General features: G+C 35.1%; 1 protein-coding gene across 3 annotated transcripts in view; it reads right to left on the bottom strand.

Annotated features, from left to right (window-relative positions):
- The window catches only part of LOC150097208 (lysosomal alpha-glucosidase-like), a 139507-nt gene that overhangs the window by 84499 nt on the left and 36772 nt on the right, over window positions 1-18236 (bottom strand). For all 3 annotated transcript variants that reach the window (XM_090407491.1, XM_090407492.1, XM_090407493.1), the window contains exons 5-7: window positions 13240-13478; window positions 2808-2939; window positions 1627-1737 (exon numbers count right to left, since the gene is read on the bottom strand). In XM_090407491.1, coding sequence (XP_090263617.1) covers window positions 1627-1737; window positions 2808-2939; window positions 13240-13478 — 482 coding nt within the window. The remainder of the gene's footprint in view (window positions 1-1626; window positions 1738-2807; window positions 2940-13239; window positions 13479-18236) is intronic.

The following is an 18236-nucleotide window of genomic DNA, read 5'->3' as shown; positions in this document are numbered from 1 at the left end:
ACTTGGTTGCTGAAAAATACTTTAACAAGCAGAGACAAACAAGTTATTGTTCCTCTGTACCGAGCCATGATAAGACACCATCTAGACTACTGTGCCCAGATTTGGTCACCTAGGTTTCTTCTTGATGGGGAGGAGGTGGAGGGGATCCGAAGACGAGTGACCAAGATGATAGCAGGTCTATGGAATGAACCTTATGAGAACAGGTTGAAGATTTGTGGGTTGCAAAAATTGGTTGATAGGCGGAAAAGGGGTGATATGATTGAGACATTTAAATTACTGAAGGGTTTCTATAAGATTAATTCAGAAGATATTTTTGAAAATAGGACTGGTGGTGGGAGAACTAGGGACCATACATGGAAGCTGAGCAAGAATGTGGTTAGCAAGGGTGTTAGAGTTAGGTTTTTTACTTGGAGAGTGGTGAATGAGTGGAATAAGCTGCCAGAGTCTGTTGTGGGTGCAATGACTGTGAATGAGTTCAAGGCGAGGTATGATAGATACTGTGTGAATGTCGAATCATTGTCCTTGTTATGATGTTAGGGCCTCCCTTGATGAGTCTGTCAACTCCTTGGAGTTGTCCAAAATAATAATAATAATAATAATACTTGAATAAATCTTACCAGGAACACTCAGTAGAGAAATACCTCTGCAATTCTCACATTCAGTTTTCTTTCTCTTTTTATATATGAATACTATGAGAGCTCTACTCCAATCATTTGGAATTCGTCCCTCTGTCCAGGCCTTCTGAACTATGCAGTGCAGCCACTGTAAGACATTTATACCTCCATACTTCAGCATTCTTGGTCAAATATCATACTGCCTTTCCACATTTCAGGCTTTTGATGGCTTTTTCTACTTCAAGTAGTATGGATATGTATTCTTGATTGCATGCCTAGTCAGTGTTTTTTTGTCACTGATTGTTTCAGTTAGCAATTTTTTGAAGTAATTACTCCATACTTCAAGGATATCCTTTTCTCCAGCTTTCATGCCATCTCCATTATCTCTAATTCCTTCTACAGCATTCTTTCCTCCATTTCTGAGCTTCTTCAACAATCTCCAGAACATCCCGCCACCTTCTTGATACCTATTTTCTATGTTCCTACCAAAGTTTTCCTATGACTTTTGTTTAGCTACACAGCGTTTAGCTTTCTTATATTTGTCTCTGTATTCTCTAAGAGCACAAGCTGACTTATTTTCCAGGAACTTTTGATATGTTTTCTTCTTTTCCTTCACTGCCACTTTAATTTCCTTTGTCCACCAGGGAGTTCTGATTTTTCTATCCTTGCAGACAACCTCACCACATGGCTCTCTGGCTGAATCAATCAATGTTTTCTTTAGGGCTTGCCACTGAATCTCCAAGGTTTGGTTCCTGTTCTCAAACTCTTGCATTTTGTTCTTCAGCAATGTTTATGTATTTTAGTTTACGATTCACATCTTAGAACTATAGACTAAAATACACAAACATTATTGAAGAAAAAAAAAATTGTACATTGTACAATTAGGAAATCTTTCCGCTGATATGGAGAAATGATATAATAGTCTGATATATCAGTATTCAGTATTAATATTTTGCACAAGCGTTTTTACTTCTTTATCAAAAATACCCAAGTCAAATAATAATATACTTACTTTACCAACAAATAATAGCCCTGTTATGTTCTTAATGAATATGTCCATAGCAACTCCATCATCATAAGGAGGATAAGTACCAGGACTCTCGCTATTACTGATTCCAGGATCCTATAAATTTTGAATGATATTGAATTAATTCTTTCAAAATCTTTAATGTATTATTAATAAAATACAATATATTATTAATATTTTAATAAAAGTTTATAAAACACCTACCTATCATTGATGTTATTATATCCTATTTTTGCAAATTTAGACCAACCTACATATACTATTAATACCAGAATAATATACAATTATATTAGCAGAAAAAAATAAAAGAAAATAAAATAAAAAGAAATCTACTCCTGGTATTAGACTGCACTGCTGCTGTTGTTTGAAATATCAAATTAACTGAAAAGTCATATCTCTTAGTAAAGTGTTAGTAAAAGATATTGAAATTTCTCAGCACTATGCAAAATCAGGATTATTCAACTTACAAAACATGCACACTGGTCAGAAGGACATATGAAACTGACAGCTGTAATGCATTATGCAGATAGGATTAACCATTCCATCAAAGCATTGATCAGATTTCAGAGAAGCTAATTTTCTTGCCCATGACAAATGAATCTCATACAGAAGGGAAAATGGGAAAAGAAATACAAAATCCTAACTTCAACATACTTATCCTTTCAAAGCTAAGAGATAATATAAGTTGAATGACTGCACTGATCTGCATAATGACACATTTAAAATGTAAAACAAAAATAAGTTTGATTTTACATTTTCAGTTGGCTAAAGCCACTGCTTGTGCAATGAAAATACTATAGTTCAAATTCCAAATAAGGAATTTTTTTCATTATTTTATTTTATTTTTGCTGTGAGTTCCACCCACAAAAAAGGTTAGCAACCTATACAGCATTAATATTAGTAGAGCAAGTAGAATAAGAATTTGATAATCCAGAAATCTTGCTCCAGAGAACACACTAAACATGGAAAATTTTATTAGAGTTCACTTCAGGATTCTAATAATAAGGATGACAACTTTCTATTAGTTGAACAGCAACTAATAGTCACTATTCATTTATAAATGTATAAACAAATTCATAAATATGCTTCTTCCGACAAGCTAATACCTCCTTAATTTTAGAGGTTGTCTTAAAAAAAAGTACAAAAAAAAGAAAGAAAAAACTTACAATTATTGGAATATAATGCATTCCTGCATCATGAACCTCATTAACAAATTCGGGTAACTCTGAATAATTCTCGTGATCATAAGTGAAGACTTTATGGTGATCCATATGGTCAATATCATTCCACTGCACATCCTAAAAAATCAAATAAGAAACACAACAATTCATGTTATTAAAGTCAGATCATAAATTAAAAAAATGTGAACTCCCAATTATCCAACCCTCAAATAAAAAATGTCATTAACTAATAAACTGGTTAGCAAGTCAAGCTAACTGCAACAGATATCTAACTTTACATTCAGTTAATTGATTAGCAAACTGATTTCCCAACATAACTGGATAATTGAGAAATCATAAATATATACAGATTTGATTGTGACTCTACATTTGTAGAGTCAGTTACTCTCTCTCTCTCTGTCACACACACACGCATGCATGCATACACCTATAGCTTTTAGCAGAATAAACACTGTTTAGAGAAATTTCTTTAAATTTATTTAAGAAGGATAAAATTATTCACGTGTTATAATCAAATAGGAAAATTAATTCCTGAATTATGAAGCATCCTTTTTGATGATGATCAAAGTTTTAAAAAGTGACTGACAGCACAGAAATTATACGATCCTTGAGATGCCATCAGTTGCCAAAGTACTAATAAAAGGTGATGATTTTTAAGAGACAAAGTCTATGTAGATCATGTCTTCATCACAGCAACCAAGTTAACTCATGCAAAAGGTTCTGTGTTCAATGTGAAAACACTACTGCTTAATAGTCATAAAGTGGCTTGGTCAAAGTTCCTTTTCACTCCAAAAAAAAAACACTCCAATTAAAACTATGACTTGGCCTTTGAACAGCCCAGATCTTAATCCGATCAAAATGTTTGGAATATTTTAAAGCAAAAAATTGATACAAAAGGGCCACAACTGTCATAAAATTACATCAAGCAATCACAGTAAGCTGGAGTGACATTCTACCAACTGACTGTCAAAAGCTTATCGAGTCCATGCCATAAATGATGAAAGCTGTCATTTAGGCTAAAGGAGGAAAAACAAAATACCGAGTTCAGTGATTGGATATACGAGGTTGGTCTGAAAAGTTCTTGGCCTCGACCATAGATGGCAACACTATCAGCACGATTTTTTTTTTCTAAGTTGCTACATCTGTCATAAGCATCTATGTGAAATTGCAAGTCATTCTATCGAGTAGTTTGTTTTATACAGCTGTCTGAAGCAAAAGTATCGTCTGTATCCTTTGAAATGGATAAAATTGAGTATCGTACGGTTATAAAATTATTTGTAAAAGAAGGTTTAACACCAAAAGAAATTCCTTTGAAGTTCATAAAAGTTAATAGGCACTCTTCTCCTTCGTTTTCGACAATTAAGAAATGGGCTGCTGAGTTTAAACTGGCTGTACCAGCCTTGAAGATGATCCACGTGAAGGATGTCCAAAAAGTGTAAACCAGAAATCATTGATCAAGTGCATGATATGGTATAGGATGACCAGCGAGTCAAAGCACATGAAATTGCTGAGACTATAGGCATTTCAAAAAAATGTGTAGGATATATTTTGCATGGATATAATTGCAAATGAAAAACCTTTGTGCACAATAGGTGCTGCGCTTAGTTACAGGAGATCAAAAACGCACTCACATGAAAATCTCAGAAACTGATTTTGTGCATCGATTTATTACTATGGATGAGACTTGGATTCACCATTACACCCCAGAATCCAAACATCAGTCAAAACAGTGGACAAAAGCTGGCGGCTGTTCAGTGCCAAAGAAGACAACGTCGGTTCCATCAGCAAGAAAGGTCATCGCATTGGTGTTTTGGAATGCTAAAGGTATTTTGTTTATTAATTATCTTGAAAAGGGTAAAACAATAACCAGGGAATATCATTCTGATCTTTTAACCAGACTAGATGAAATTTGTGAGAAAAAACCCAGTTTGCAGAAGAAAAAAATCATCTTTCATTAGGACAATGCACCTGCCAACAAAGCTGTTTTGGCAACAGGATCTGCACTATGAATTATTGGAACAACCACCCTATTCCGCAGATTTGGCTCCATCTGACTTCTATCTCTTCCCAAAACTAAAAGTCAGCATTTTTCTTTGAATCAAGAGGTGATTGCAGCTGGAAGGGTATTTTGCAAATCTTACTGAGAACCACTAGAGAGACAGGATAATGGCACAGGAGCATTGTTGGAATAAATGTGTCTTAAGGGAGATGTTGAAAAATAAAAATAATTTCGAAATTATAAATTTGTTTTTTCATTGTTAGGGCAAGAAAGATCACATACTTTTTTCTCGAGTGTTTGATTTCCATTCAGGTAATTTCTGATTAAAAGTAACTATAAAATATTTTTTCAGGTGCTTAAGGGTCAAAGCTGTATAATTGAGAGGAGACCTCCACATAGCCTTTAAAGGAATGCGGAGAACCAACCAGGGGTTCTGACCAGATTTCTGCGGTTTAAGAAGACGAATGTGGTCTTGATGTTCCGAGATGCGTTTCTGAACAGACCTACCTGTCTGTCCAAAGTAAGATAATTTGCATGAGCATGGAATCTCATAAACACCAGGTAACATCAAGGGTGAGAATTTGTCCTTAGGAGAAGGTAATAAGTTGTAAATTTGGTTGATAGGTTTGTAAGTAGTGGCAAAATTGTATTTCTTCATAATTTTAGACAGACGTTCTGAGATGCCTTTAAACTAAGGTATGGGAATATTATGCACTTCTTCCTGTCTGGTTTGATGTATGCAGAAGTAACTGATGATTTTTTGAGTTGTTTTGGGATTATATCGATTTGCCCTAACTGTATGTTATTCCTAATTTTTGTTCAAATACTGTACTGATGATGTCCTAAGATACTTAGGATGAAATATTTACAATTAAATAATTTTCACTGCTTAAGGGTGCTTAAGGGTCAAAGCTGTATAACTGAGAGGAGACCTCCACATAGCCTTTAAAGGAATGCGGAGAACCGACCAGAGCTTCTGACCTAATGTCCAATCCTCACCTTCTCGTGGTGCACCCTGTTGGGTATCTACTTTGATACTGAACGAACGAGGATGGGCTGGCAATTTGGGATTTAGCCGACCAAATTGTATTCTTATTGGTTAAACCAAAATAAAAAATGATGGTACAACATGACAAAATTTCATGCCGGCTGGGGCGTCGCCCGGTTAAACAAGGCCCCCGTTGTTTTTGTCAGGGAACCAGGGCGAACTGCGAAAAGTCAGCTGGAACAAATCTGGAAACAAACCCCAACTCAAACTCACCAGAGTTAAAGATCGGCACTATCAATGTAAGAAGCCTGAATGGCAAAGAAATGGAGCTAGCTGAGGAATTAGATAAGTACCAGATCGACATAATAGGGGTGACTGAAACAAAAACTGGTGAGATCTTTCTGACCAATAAATACAAAATGTTATATTCAGGCAATGACAATCAAGGAAAAGAAGGAGTAGCCATAGTATTCAACACAAAATACGAGGTTAATCTTCTTGAATGGCAGTCAGTCTCAAGTAGAGTAATGTGGGCAAATATGAGAATGGAGAACTGGACAATGAGACTTATTTGTGCCTATGGTCCCACAGAAGGTTCTACTAAGGTAGAAGTGGAAGGAATTTTTTGAGGCTTTAGAAAAAGCAACTGACACAATGAAAAAGGAAAAGTTGGTCCTTGTTGGGGATCTAAATAGCAGAGTAGGAAATGATTGTGAGACATACAAAAATATTTTGGAAAAATTTGAAGAAAAGAGCAAAGCTAATAATAATGGCAAATATCTGTTGGATTTCTGCTCAGGACATGGACTGGTTATTACTAACACCATGTTCCAACATAAAAATGTGCACAAATTCACATGGAGAGAAGAGGCAAGGAATAAGAAAAGTCTCATTGACTATGTTATTGTTAATAGTGATGTTTCCTCACTGGTGCAGGACACCAGAGTGTACAGAGGATTTAAAATTGGAAGTGATCACTATTTAGTCATGAGCAGGATAAAACTGAATTTCATATTGAAAAAATAACATGTAAGAAAGTTTTAAAGCGAATAAAAGTTGAGCAGCTCTGAGATGTGAACAGTAGACTAAAATACACAAAGATTATTGAAGGAAAAAGAAGGGGGTTTGAGAACAGGAATCAAACCTTGGAGATTCATGGCAAACCCTGAAGAAAACATTGATTGATTCTGCCAGAGAGGCATGTGGCGAGGTTGTCTGCAAAGATAAAAAAATCAGAACTCCCTGGTGGACACAGGAAGTTAAAGAAGCAGTGAAGGAAAAGAAGAAAACATATCAAAAGTTCCTGGCAAATAAGTCAGCTTGTGCTCTTAGAGAATATAGAGACAAATGCAAGAATGCTAAACACTGTGTAAAACTAGCTAAACAAAAGTCATGGGAGGACTTTGGCAAGAATATAGAAAATAAATATCAAGAAGGTGGCAAAATAGTCTAGAGGTTGTTGAAGACGCTTACGAATGGAGGAAAGAGTGCTGTAAAAGGAATTAGAGATCGTAAAGGTGACATGAAAACGAGAGAAAAAGATATCCTTGAAGTATAGAGTAATTACTTTGAAAAACTGCTAAATGAAACAAGCAGTGATGACAGCACAGTAGTCAAAAACACTGACCAGGCATACAGTCAGGAATACATATCCATACTTGAAGTAGAAAAAGCCATCAAAGGCTTGAAATGTGGAAAGGCAGCAGGAGTAGATGATATATTCGACCAGAAATGCTGAAGTATGGTGGTATAAGAGTCTTACAGTGGCTGCACTGCATAGTTCAGAAAGCCTGGATAGAGGGACGAATTCCCGATGATTGGAGTAGAGCTCTCATAGTACCCATATATAAAAAGGGAAATAAAACTGAATGTGAGAATTACAGAGGTATATCCCTATTGAGTGTTCCTGGTAAAATATATGCAAGTATACTTGAGAAACGGTTGAGAAGAATTGTGGAAGAAAAGCTTGGTGAAGAACAAGCTGGATTAAGGCAAAATAGAAGCTGTCAGGATCAGATCTTCACTTTACGACAAATAGTTGAGAAAATATGGGAATATAACAAAGATCTGTATTTAAGTTTTGTCGATTTGGAAAAGGCATATGACAAGGTGCCAAGAGAGAAGCTATTCAATACGCTACAGTTATATGGTGTGAATGGGGCATTATATCAAGCAATACTTAGTCTTTATTTGAGTTGTAAGTCAACAGTTAGAATTGAAGGAAGTACACGAAGATGGTTTAATGTTAAATCTGGTCTGAGAAAAGGATGTACATTATCCCCTCTGTTATTCATTATCTATATAGATCACATTATGAAGGAAAGTGGTATTAAACATGATATCAAAATTGAGGTGTTAATCTCAGCTCTTTGCTTTATGCGGATGATGTTATACTTCTAAATAAATCCACTACAAGTCTGCAAGATTCTCTGACTAAATTGAATAGCTGTTGTAATAGATATGGTATGAATGTCAGCAATAAAAAGACAAAGACAATGAAAATAGGCAGAATCACTGAAAATGTCAACTGTGTTGTGAATGGAGAACCTGTGGAATAAGTAAAACATTTCAGCTACTTAGGCACGATTTTTAGTGAAGATGGTAAATTAAATATAGAAATAGACAACAGAATCAGCAAAGCTGGTATGGTGGGAAGTCAATTGAATAAATTCATATGGAATAAGAGAGAAATTAGTCGGAACACTAAATTAGTTGTATAAAAGACAGTGTTCAAACCAGTTTTAACTTATGGATCTGAAAGCTGGGTCAGAAGTAAAACACTTCACCAAAGACTAGAGACCGCAGATATGAGAGTCCTGAGAAAGATTATAGGCGTGAACAGATGGCATCAATGGCAATATCATATTAAAAATGAGGATATTAGGAAAGACTTTGACATTGTCAGCATCCAGGAATGTGTTAACAGAGCTAATCTCAGGTGGTATGGTCACTTAAACAGAATGGATGAAGAAAGATTAGCAAAATAAGTGTTCTCTGCCAGGTTGGCAGCAAAACGACCCAGAGGAAGACCAAGATATAGGTGGATTGATACGGTACAAAGCGCCTTAGACGATAGAAATATAAGATCTGATAATGTTGGAGTCTTGACAAGTAACAGACTGATTTGGAGGAAAATTGTAGATAGGAAGTTAGTAATGATGTAATTTTTTTCATGTAGTACTATCATGTCCTGTACACCCCTTGAGCTTACATGGCAGGAATTTGATGATGATGATAAAATATTTTTTGTAATAAATTTTATTTCTTTATTAATCATATTTATATTCATAACTGTTCAATTTGAACAAAATTAATATCAAGGAAAAATAAATCCTAATATATATACAGTGTTAGTGTTAAAGTCGTTGATCATATAATTTTTGCCAGGGGTTGTAATTCATATGTTGGAGTTTTGTAATGGAGGATGAGTTCATATTTACTGAACTAGTTGGTATGTACTTTTATTAGGGACATGCTAACAAAAATGCATATGAAGCATGTTGGCTTTATCAAGAGGCTATCCCTGATTGTTGTCAAATCACATGCTCTTAAACAGTTACTTGTTTTCATCATTGCCTTTATGAGTATGACATAGCACAAAATAGACTGGGGGAGTAGAAAGGAACTGTGAGATTACCAGAAATTGAGGAAAATATACCGGCACAGAATCCATACACAGAAAAGTGTCTCCCAACAAGTTGTATGGAGGGTAATGCATGAAAACAAGCTTTACCCATACCACTTACAGCAAATTCAAGCACCTTTATCAGACAATTATCAATGTCAACTGGACTGGTATTTTGTCAATGGTTTTATAACAGTGTATGAAGGATGAACAAATTTCTCTCTAGTGGGATTTTCATAAATAAGGGATATTCATTTGAAATGGCATTTTCAATTATCACAATAATCACATGCAAGCTATCAAAATCCATATGCAGTTATACAGTCAAGACACTGACAGAAATTCTCCATCGACATGTGGGTAGGTATCTTTGATGAGAAAATAATAGGGCAACATATGTTTTGCCAAACAGGATCTCTGCCATAACTTCTTGCAAAACCTGGTAGAAAACAACTTCCATTGATGTGCTCGATGATGTTCCCTTGACATGAAGGAAGAAATATGTGGTCCATATGTGACAGAGTTTCACTACACTTCAGTCACAAGGCCTGAAGTTATCTTCATCCAAGTTTTCCTGAAAGATGGACTGAGTGAAGTGGACAAATTACGTGGCTCACTTGATCAGCTGACCTAAATTCTCTGAATTTATATTTATGTACCATTTGAAATCACTGGTGTACCCTACCATGAAAATGAAGATGCATACATTTTCATTCTGCCTTCTATGTGCATTGCAGGTTGTTAGTGTTTGCTGCTGCAATAGCAAAGGATTATATCTTGATAATGTGAGGTTTCTGAACACATATTTATTGGGATTTTTTTGTTAGCTTTTAGATGTAGAATCACTCCATTCACAATGCATGGGGGATAGTGAAGGGGTGTTCTGGAGGAAACAATATCGCACTGTCAGGAAACAATATCGCAATAAGGTCAGGAGAGTAACTTAGGTAGGGGTTAGATGGATGAGTAGTATCATTAAGTATGAGCTGCAAAAAAAAAGAAAATGTTGGAGAGTACATAAGTAGAAAGGTAACCAGCTAACTGAAGAACAGTATACAAGTGTCATGCAAGAAAGGTGATCAGCATGAGAACAACAAAATCAGATTAAGAGAAGAAATTAACCAAACAATCAAAAGGAAATCCCAAAGAGATTTTTCATTATGTGGCAAGTAGGAAGAAGAATAACTATGGAAGGATAACTTTAATGAGTGTGGATGGTAGAGAGATGACAGAGGCAGACAAAATTGCTGAACTACTGAGCAACTACTTTGAAACGGTATATCATCCAAGCGAAGATATTGTTGTCATAGAAGTGACAGGAACTGATGTGAGAACAGAGGTTGATGAACTGGAGGTACTTAGGATACTGCAGAATCTGAATGCAAATACAGATGTGAGAATGAATGGGATATCAGCTTGTGTTTTAAGAGAATGTGCAGGGGAAATGGCACTGCCTTTGATTAGGCTGTTTTAATTTAAGTCTCTGCTTTGGAAAAGTCCCAAGAGAACAGAAGGAGGGCAAAATAATTCCTTTGCATAAGTCTATGGTAGCAAAAAAAAAAAAATCAGTATCTCAGGAGTGGTGGTAAAAGCTGGAAAAGTTGGTCAAAAAGAGAATTCAGGAATGGGTGAATAAGAATATGATACTCTATGAGAAGCGGCATGGCTTTGAGTGAATTTTGTGAAGGGTTGGTTATGCCTTAGTAATCTATGAATCTTTTATAATAGAGTAACAGCTGAGTTCGATAAAGGGAATGGCTACATGACGATACTGTTGGATTTTGCAAAGCTGTTTGACAGGATGCCACATGAAACTCTGTTGTGCAAACTGGGGACAGATATGAAACTAGTGATATGGATAAAAGGATGGCTGATGAACAGATACCAAAAAGTAGTATATGGAGGAGCAGAATCCAGAAGGTAGGTGACTAGTAGTGTGCAACAGGGCTCTGTGCATGGACCACTGCTGTTTTAATTTGTACATAAATGATATAGGAAATAATTTGAAGGGAGATATTCTGATGATGCAAAGTTGGATAGGGTAGGGAAATAATTAATCAAGGTGATGTACAAAGTTTGCAGGATGATTTACATATGCTTGATTGTATGGGCAAAACATAACAGATGGCAATTTAATGTAGAAAAGTGTAAAGTTATGCATTTTGGGATATAAAGATTACAAGCTGTGTACGACACTGAAGGAACTGTACTACAACAAATGAGGGGTACATTGAGGGTTTGTGGATTGCAAAAGTTGGCTCATAGGTGAAAAAGGGGAGATATGATAGAAAAATTTAGTTACTAAAATGATTTTATAAGATTAATACAAAGGAAATATTTCAGCACTTAGCTAGAGGGAAAGAACAAGAGGTCATCCCTGAAAGTTGGGTAAGAGGTTAGCAAAGACATGAGAACTAGATTTTTCGGGAGCGTGGTGAATGAATGGAATGGGTTGCCTGAGTCAGCTGCAAGTGCTTTGTCTGTTAATGGTTTCAGGGAGAGGTACGATAGATATTGTGCTGATAGTTTAGGTCTCTCATGATGTGTCTTAGGACTCCATGGAAGTGCCTGCAAAATAATAATGATAATAATATACTCTATTATGTTGTACCATCATTTTACCATCAATATACCATGTTGTACCATCAATAATAACATAATAAAAATACATAATATTTTTTACATAATATGCTGTAAACCCCTCAAGGGTACATGTCAGGAATGTGATGATGATGATGATGATAATAATAATAATAATAATAATAATAATAATAATACATACATACATACATAGTTTATTCACAATATGATACAATGTGAAAAGGGAAAAGAGATTTATATTAAAGATTAATTGCAAATTATGATCTTCCAAGTCTATCTTGAGCTAACTGATAGATGTCAGGTAGAGTTTTGCAGTTTAGCCAACTGATGGTTTCACATATGTATTGCCAAAATTGTTTGATGGTCTTCCTCTACTGCATTTGCCATCTTCTGGTTTGTACAGGATGAGGGATTCCAAAAAGTGCGAGACTTCAGGATGTCTGAGTTGATGCCCAAGCCATCTGAGTTGTAGTTTTTTGATGGACCATAGTTAGTGATGTGGTCCATCCAGGTGTATCCAAGGGTCAGTCTGAGACATGTAGTTCCAAAGGTGTTAATTAGATCTGTAATTTTTTTGGTCTTATTGTCCAGGTTTGAGAACCATACAAGAAGATGGATCTACTGGTTGCATGGTATAGTCTTAATTTTGTCTTTAATGATACTAATGATGATTTCCTGATGGGCGGAGTTTGTTATGGAAGACTAGAGCCAGCTGTTTAAGTTTTCTGATTTCATTTTCTGTATTGCTGATGTACAAGGTATTGAAAGTCCTTTATTCTTTCTAAGGGTTTATTGTTGATATGAAGTATAAAGTTGTCACAACCTATTGAGAATACTTTGGACTTTTGGATGCTGAGCTGCAGACCAATAAGTTTAACCTGTGCCTCTAGTAGACTGAGATGTTTTTGTGCATTTATTGGTTCTGTATCAATAAGTACAACATCGTCAGCAAAGCTAAGATCAGTTATTTGCATGGTGTGGATGGATGTTTTAATGTTAAAATCAAGATCTTCTGTGTTGATGGTCCGGAAGATGTAGGCCAAGCATATTAAAAACAAATAAAGTGCTAGTACATCACTTTGCAGGACTCCTGTTGTCACTGGAAATGATTCAGATGTTTCTGTTTTAAAGATTACTGTAGCATTGTAATCTTTATAAGGTGCTGAGATTGCTTGTATGAGTATAAAAATAATAATATACTTACAAAAAAAATACCAGCCTCTCTAGTTCTTTTCCACGTCTCTCTAGTCCTGTTTACTGATCCATAATTATAACGACATAGGTGAAAGCCTAATCCCCAGTAAGGAGGCATTGCTGGAAGGCCAATCAATTTTATGTACTGTTTAGTAACTTCACCTGGAGAAGGTCCCAAGAATATAAAAAAATCAAGAATTCCTCCTATTGGGCGGAAAGTAATAGCTGGTGTTGGCTGAAGAATAACATCTGAAAATAAAAAGAAATGTGACATTCTGGCTCATAACTCCTAACAGAAAATGTAATATAATGTATATATATCAGATAATTTTAATTTTCTTTAATTTTATCTATATATTTCATTTCAATTATTTAACTTACAAAAAAGTTTAAGTTTCATGAAGAATGATGAAAAATTCAATGTTCTGCTATAACTGGAATATCACAACTATTTTTTATTTAGTATATTTAGTAATAATAAAGTAACTCTCTTTAAATGTATTAACATGCAACACCATATACAGTCGACTCTCATTATAGTGTTTTTTTTATAATGGATAGTTAGCCACAGTGAATTTAGTGCAGAACTGTATTTATTTATGGGACTTTGATCCAGAATTTAAACAGACTTTCATAGTGAAAGTTCCCTCTAAGAACAAAATAAATTATGCAATTTATTAAGTTACTGAGGGGAAAAACCCAAGCGAAACCTCTTAGTCAGGGCTCCCTGAGAAATACTGGATATATTTTCAGTAAGCTAACATGGCTTATGAAGCATGTTAGAACCAATCACCTTATATGAGGATAAATGCCGATTATGAAAGGAATTTATAATTTATGTGTACTCATCCGTCCCTTAGGACTGGTTGTAATTCATACAGTCAAGAATTCCTCCTATTGAGTTGAGCCTTCCTAATGAGGGATTAAGTATGTATTTATGACTGTAAATGTGTTCATGGGCTGGTTTGCCTGTTCTGAGGGATGAAAAATCCAACTTTCTGAGAGAAAAAAACCTTCTATCTCCATATGAGACTGGCTAACTCACTTTTAGCCAAAAGAGACCAGATAAAGGTTCCTCACGTCATGAACAGGAATCAAATCCAGGTGTTTCCGACCAAAGGGCTTCATCTATACCGACTGAGCTATGGAGGCTCTATTATGAAAGGAATAAGAGATACAGGAAAATCATGCAGTGCAACCGCCATTCCTTTTTTTTTCCAAGAGAAGTTAAAGCCTACTGGTGAAAGCCTTCAAGGAAGCCCACAAGCTGAAGTAGGAAGAGTTGGAGACACAAAACATCAAGTCTGGAAAAATTTAATCACATCCACTTACAATGTTCATATCCTCTTGAAATCCAGAAAATATCACAAGTTTGCACCTGAGCAGAGTCAGCAAACCTTGATGCAGTGTGCATCCAAGAACACAGGTCAGGCGGAGAACAGATTTTTAATGGAATGAAGTCCCATCAAATTGCAACAAATGGACTATCAGCTACAGATCAGCAAACAAATCTGGGAGGAATTGGAATCCTAGTGAACAAAAGGATCTACAGTCACATCTCATCTATCTCCAAGACAATAATGGCAATAACTTTAAACTCAAACCCAAAAGCAACAATAACCTGTACCTATGCACCCATAAAATGAAAACTTCAGAATGCTTTCTACAGTCAATTTTCAGACCTTCTCTACACCATCCCAAGAAACAATCTCCCCCATCAAAGGTGGAATTTTAAATACCCCCATAGAATCATATATTTTAGGAATCACAAGAAATATAGGGCCCTTCATGTACCACAATACAACAAATGAAAATGGATAGCTTCTAGCTGAACTATGCAACACTCATAACCTTGTCAATCTACAGAGCAATTTCCACAAACCTGGAAGAAAATAGACCTGGGAACCTCCACATAGAACACGATCACAAAGTGATCATATTTTAATCAATAGATGTGGGTGAGATCAACTCAAAATTGTAGAGCTTACAACAGTGTACAACTAATCTCCAATCATAGGATAGTAAAAGTTCACATATAAAACTTCGTCTCAGCACTAACCTAAAACAAGAATAGCAAATAAATATCACTGGAATGCTCTAACTCTTCCTACCATACAAATTCAGTACAAAGCACTCTACAAAACAAACATGGAAGGCCCAATCATCCAAAAGTTTCACTCATATTATACAATCCAGCTATAAAGTAGCAGGAAAAACTGGTCACTAAGACTTCATCTTCTCAAAGGAAATGGGTAACACAAACCATTGAAGAACTGATAAAGACACAAAATGACATTAAGCAGCAATACAGGAATCAGAGGATGCACAATCTACACACTCAACTAAAAGAACTAAATGATCAAATAGATATTTTGAAATGACAAGGAAAACAATACCAAGATAAGGCATAAAAATTTCAAGAATTTGGATGGCACATATTTGGCCTACTTAGGACTTGAAACAATTTTCAGCTTTTATTGGAAACTATTCCATACCAGTTGGTTGGTATTTATATGTATACTTACATAGTTTTTATATATATAAACATGTTGCTCTTCAGCCCAATTTAATTTTGTAACCTAATAGATAATAATAATAGGAATCTATCTTTGATGTAGAAGGTTTTTTTTTCCTCACCAGAGGTCAGGCCAATAATTGTTGTAACGGTTGGTCAGTAACTTTAGCAAACCATGTATATTGTAGTACAGCTTGTTTCTTTGTGTATGCTCCAGATGATGACCTTGATATGAAGGTCGAAACATTGAGTGTTCATTTTGGTTTATATTAAACTAAAGTTTTGCTCTAACATGGTAACTGTCTCCATAATTTTTCATAATGTATTCTGATCACCATGTAAGCATGAAGGAAAGGATTATGTATTCAGATTTACAGGAAATGGGTATGGAATAACTCTTGAAGGTTTAGCATGACATACCCACATAAGCAGCCTCTGTTCAGCAATGATATTGTATTAATTGACTCTAACATTCAGACTGCCCTATTAGATAATTTATACTGCCCATTTATAAATATTTATAAATTTACAATTTATTTACTGCCGACTTAGATAATTTATGTAAAAATGCAGCACTGATTGGGTTGGCAGTCAATAGCACTAAAACTAAAGTCCTGAAGAACAGAATAGAAGAAAACATTAGGCTAAATGACCACATTCTTGAAGTAAATGATTTTCAGTATCTTAGTTCCTGCATCGACATACTCTGACACAGTGAAAAGAAAGCACAATTCAATAAAAGTCTAACTAATATCTGAAAATCTAATCTCATTACCACAAATACCAAAATTCATTGGTGAAAAACCACCAGTCAAGCATATTTGCTTATGATGCCCACACATGGACCATCACTACTCAACTAGCAGTTAATATCATCAATAGCTTTGGGACAACATATGCCTTCGAACAATACTAGGTTATACATGACAAGATCTAATTCTTGAAGATCTTTCTTCAAGAATACTGTCATTCTTGAAGAAAGCAAATAAAAACAATTAAAAAAAAAGTCAAGTGAGATGGTTGGAACACCAGCTTAGATATCCACCGTCACCTACATTCCATGCTCTTGCTCTCTACAGGCCAATAAATGGACTTAGAGGAAGATGAAGAAAACAGTTTTGACAATATGTAAGCAAACTTCTTTTTGAAGATGAGGCTCGTGAACTATTTGGTATTTACCATTCAGCACAAAACAGAGCAACTTTGCTCACTTTCATCTAATACACTATATCTCCATGAGTTTTTGTTATATGAATATTTCTGTGTATATTTCCCTATTCATAAATGATGATTAGGCTACTAATATTTTGCTAGATTAAAAATTCAAATCATTTTTCAGACATCACACAAAAATACTTGCCAGAGAACAGGAGACACTACAATCAAGTGATTAGGAAAAAATTCAAAATTATAACAAGAGAAAAAAAGAAACAACTAGAGTCCTAGTGTGTCAAAGATTGGATGTATAGGTAGCCTGAAGGTGGTCATAGAATAACAATCTTCCAAATTTTCAGAAAATTTATGTAGCCATACTTGTTGACATTAAAGCAGTACTTCTGTCAGGAAAGAGCCTTTCATGATTTATAATGGCTTTTATGTAGTGCTGTTATTTTCTTCTGTTCAATCCTGAGTGAAAGAGGTATCCCTACACTTGGACTACTAATCCTGATTTTCCATAATGACAGTAAAATATGCAGGTAGGTGTTAATAGTTCTTGTCTGTACATTTGTATGCCAATCTCTGACATCTCCTGGAGTTTATAAACTCCAGAAAGTATCAAAGAATGGGGACGAGGCAATAGGACATTATGATCCAGTTTAATAGTGCATCAGAACAGTAAAGCAATATTAAAGCTGATCATGTGGTCTTAATTTTTTTTTAGGTGTGAGGTTTTTTAAGCTAGTTTTCAAACAATGGTGGCAAAGTTGGTGCTTCCAGAAAGGACTACTACTCCCAATTAACACTGATAATGCTAGTAAGTTAAATGTAAATAAGAAATTGTTAAATAATAATTACTACAGACTTGGGGAAAAAAATTGCATGAAGTTTGCTTCATGCAGTTTACATAATGGCAAAAACTCGGGTGATTGGACACTTGCAAAAAATTTGTTCAAACACCAGTGTGTGAGCTTGGTTCCTTAACAGCATTATTAATGAGATAGAGCTGTGTCTTGATCACAAAGTTGAAAATCAGCATAATACAATTTTTTTCACATATTAAGTTAGGTTTTGAATTTGTTTACCTATAGAATAACTGCCACACAGCTAGTCCAACTCAAGCAACATGATAACATTCTATTTGAAAGCACATTTTTCAAAAGTAGCTTATCAAATGGAGACATGTCCTTTGAAATAAATATTGCAAGAATGTAAAGAGAACCCAGATATAATTCAAATAAGATTTAAAAACATGAATCGGAGAGTTATCTGATGGTCATCAGTTCAAGTAAGAACGGATAATGAAATAGGTCTAACCATTCCAAAATAAATTA

Source organism: Typopeltis vanoorti, chromosome 17 (genome assembly GCF_054136105.1).
Source record: "Typopeltis vanoorti isolate ZY-2024b chromosome 17, IOZ_Tvanoo_1.0, whole genome shotgun sequence".
In the NCBI taxonomy this organism is placed as follows: Eukaryota; Metazoa; Arthropoda; class Arachnida; order Uropygi; family Thelyphonidae; genus Typopeltis; species Typopeltis vanoorti.
The sequence above is the reverse complement of the archived record's forward strand: the minus strand, read 5'-3'. Positions and strand labels throughout refer to the sequence as shown.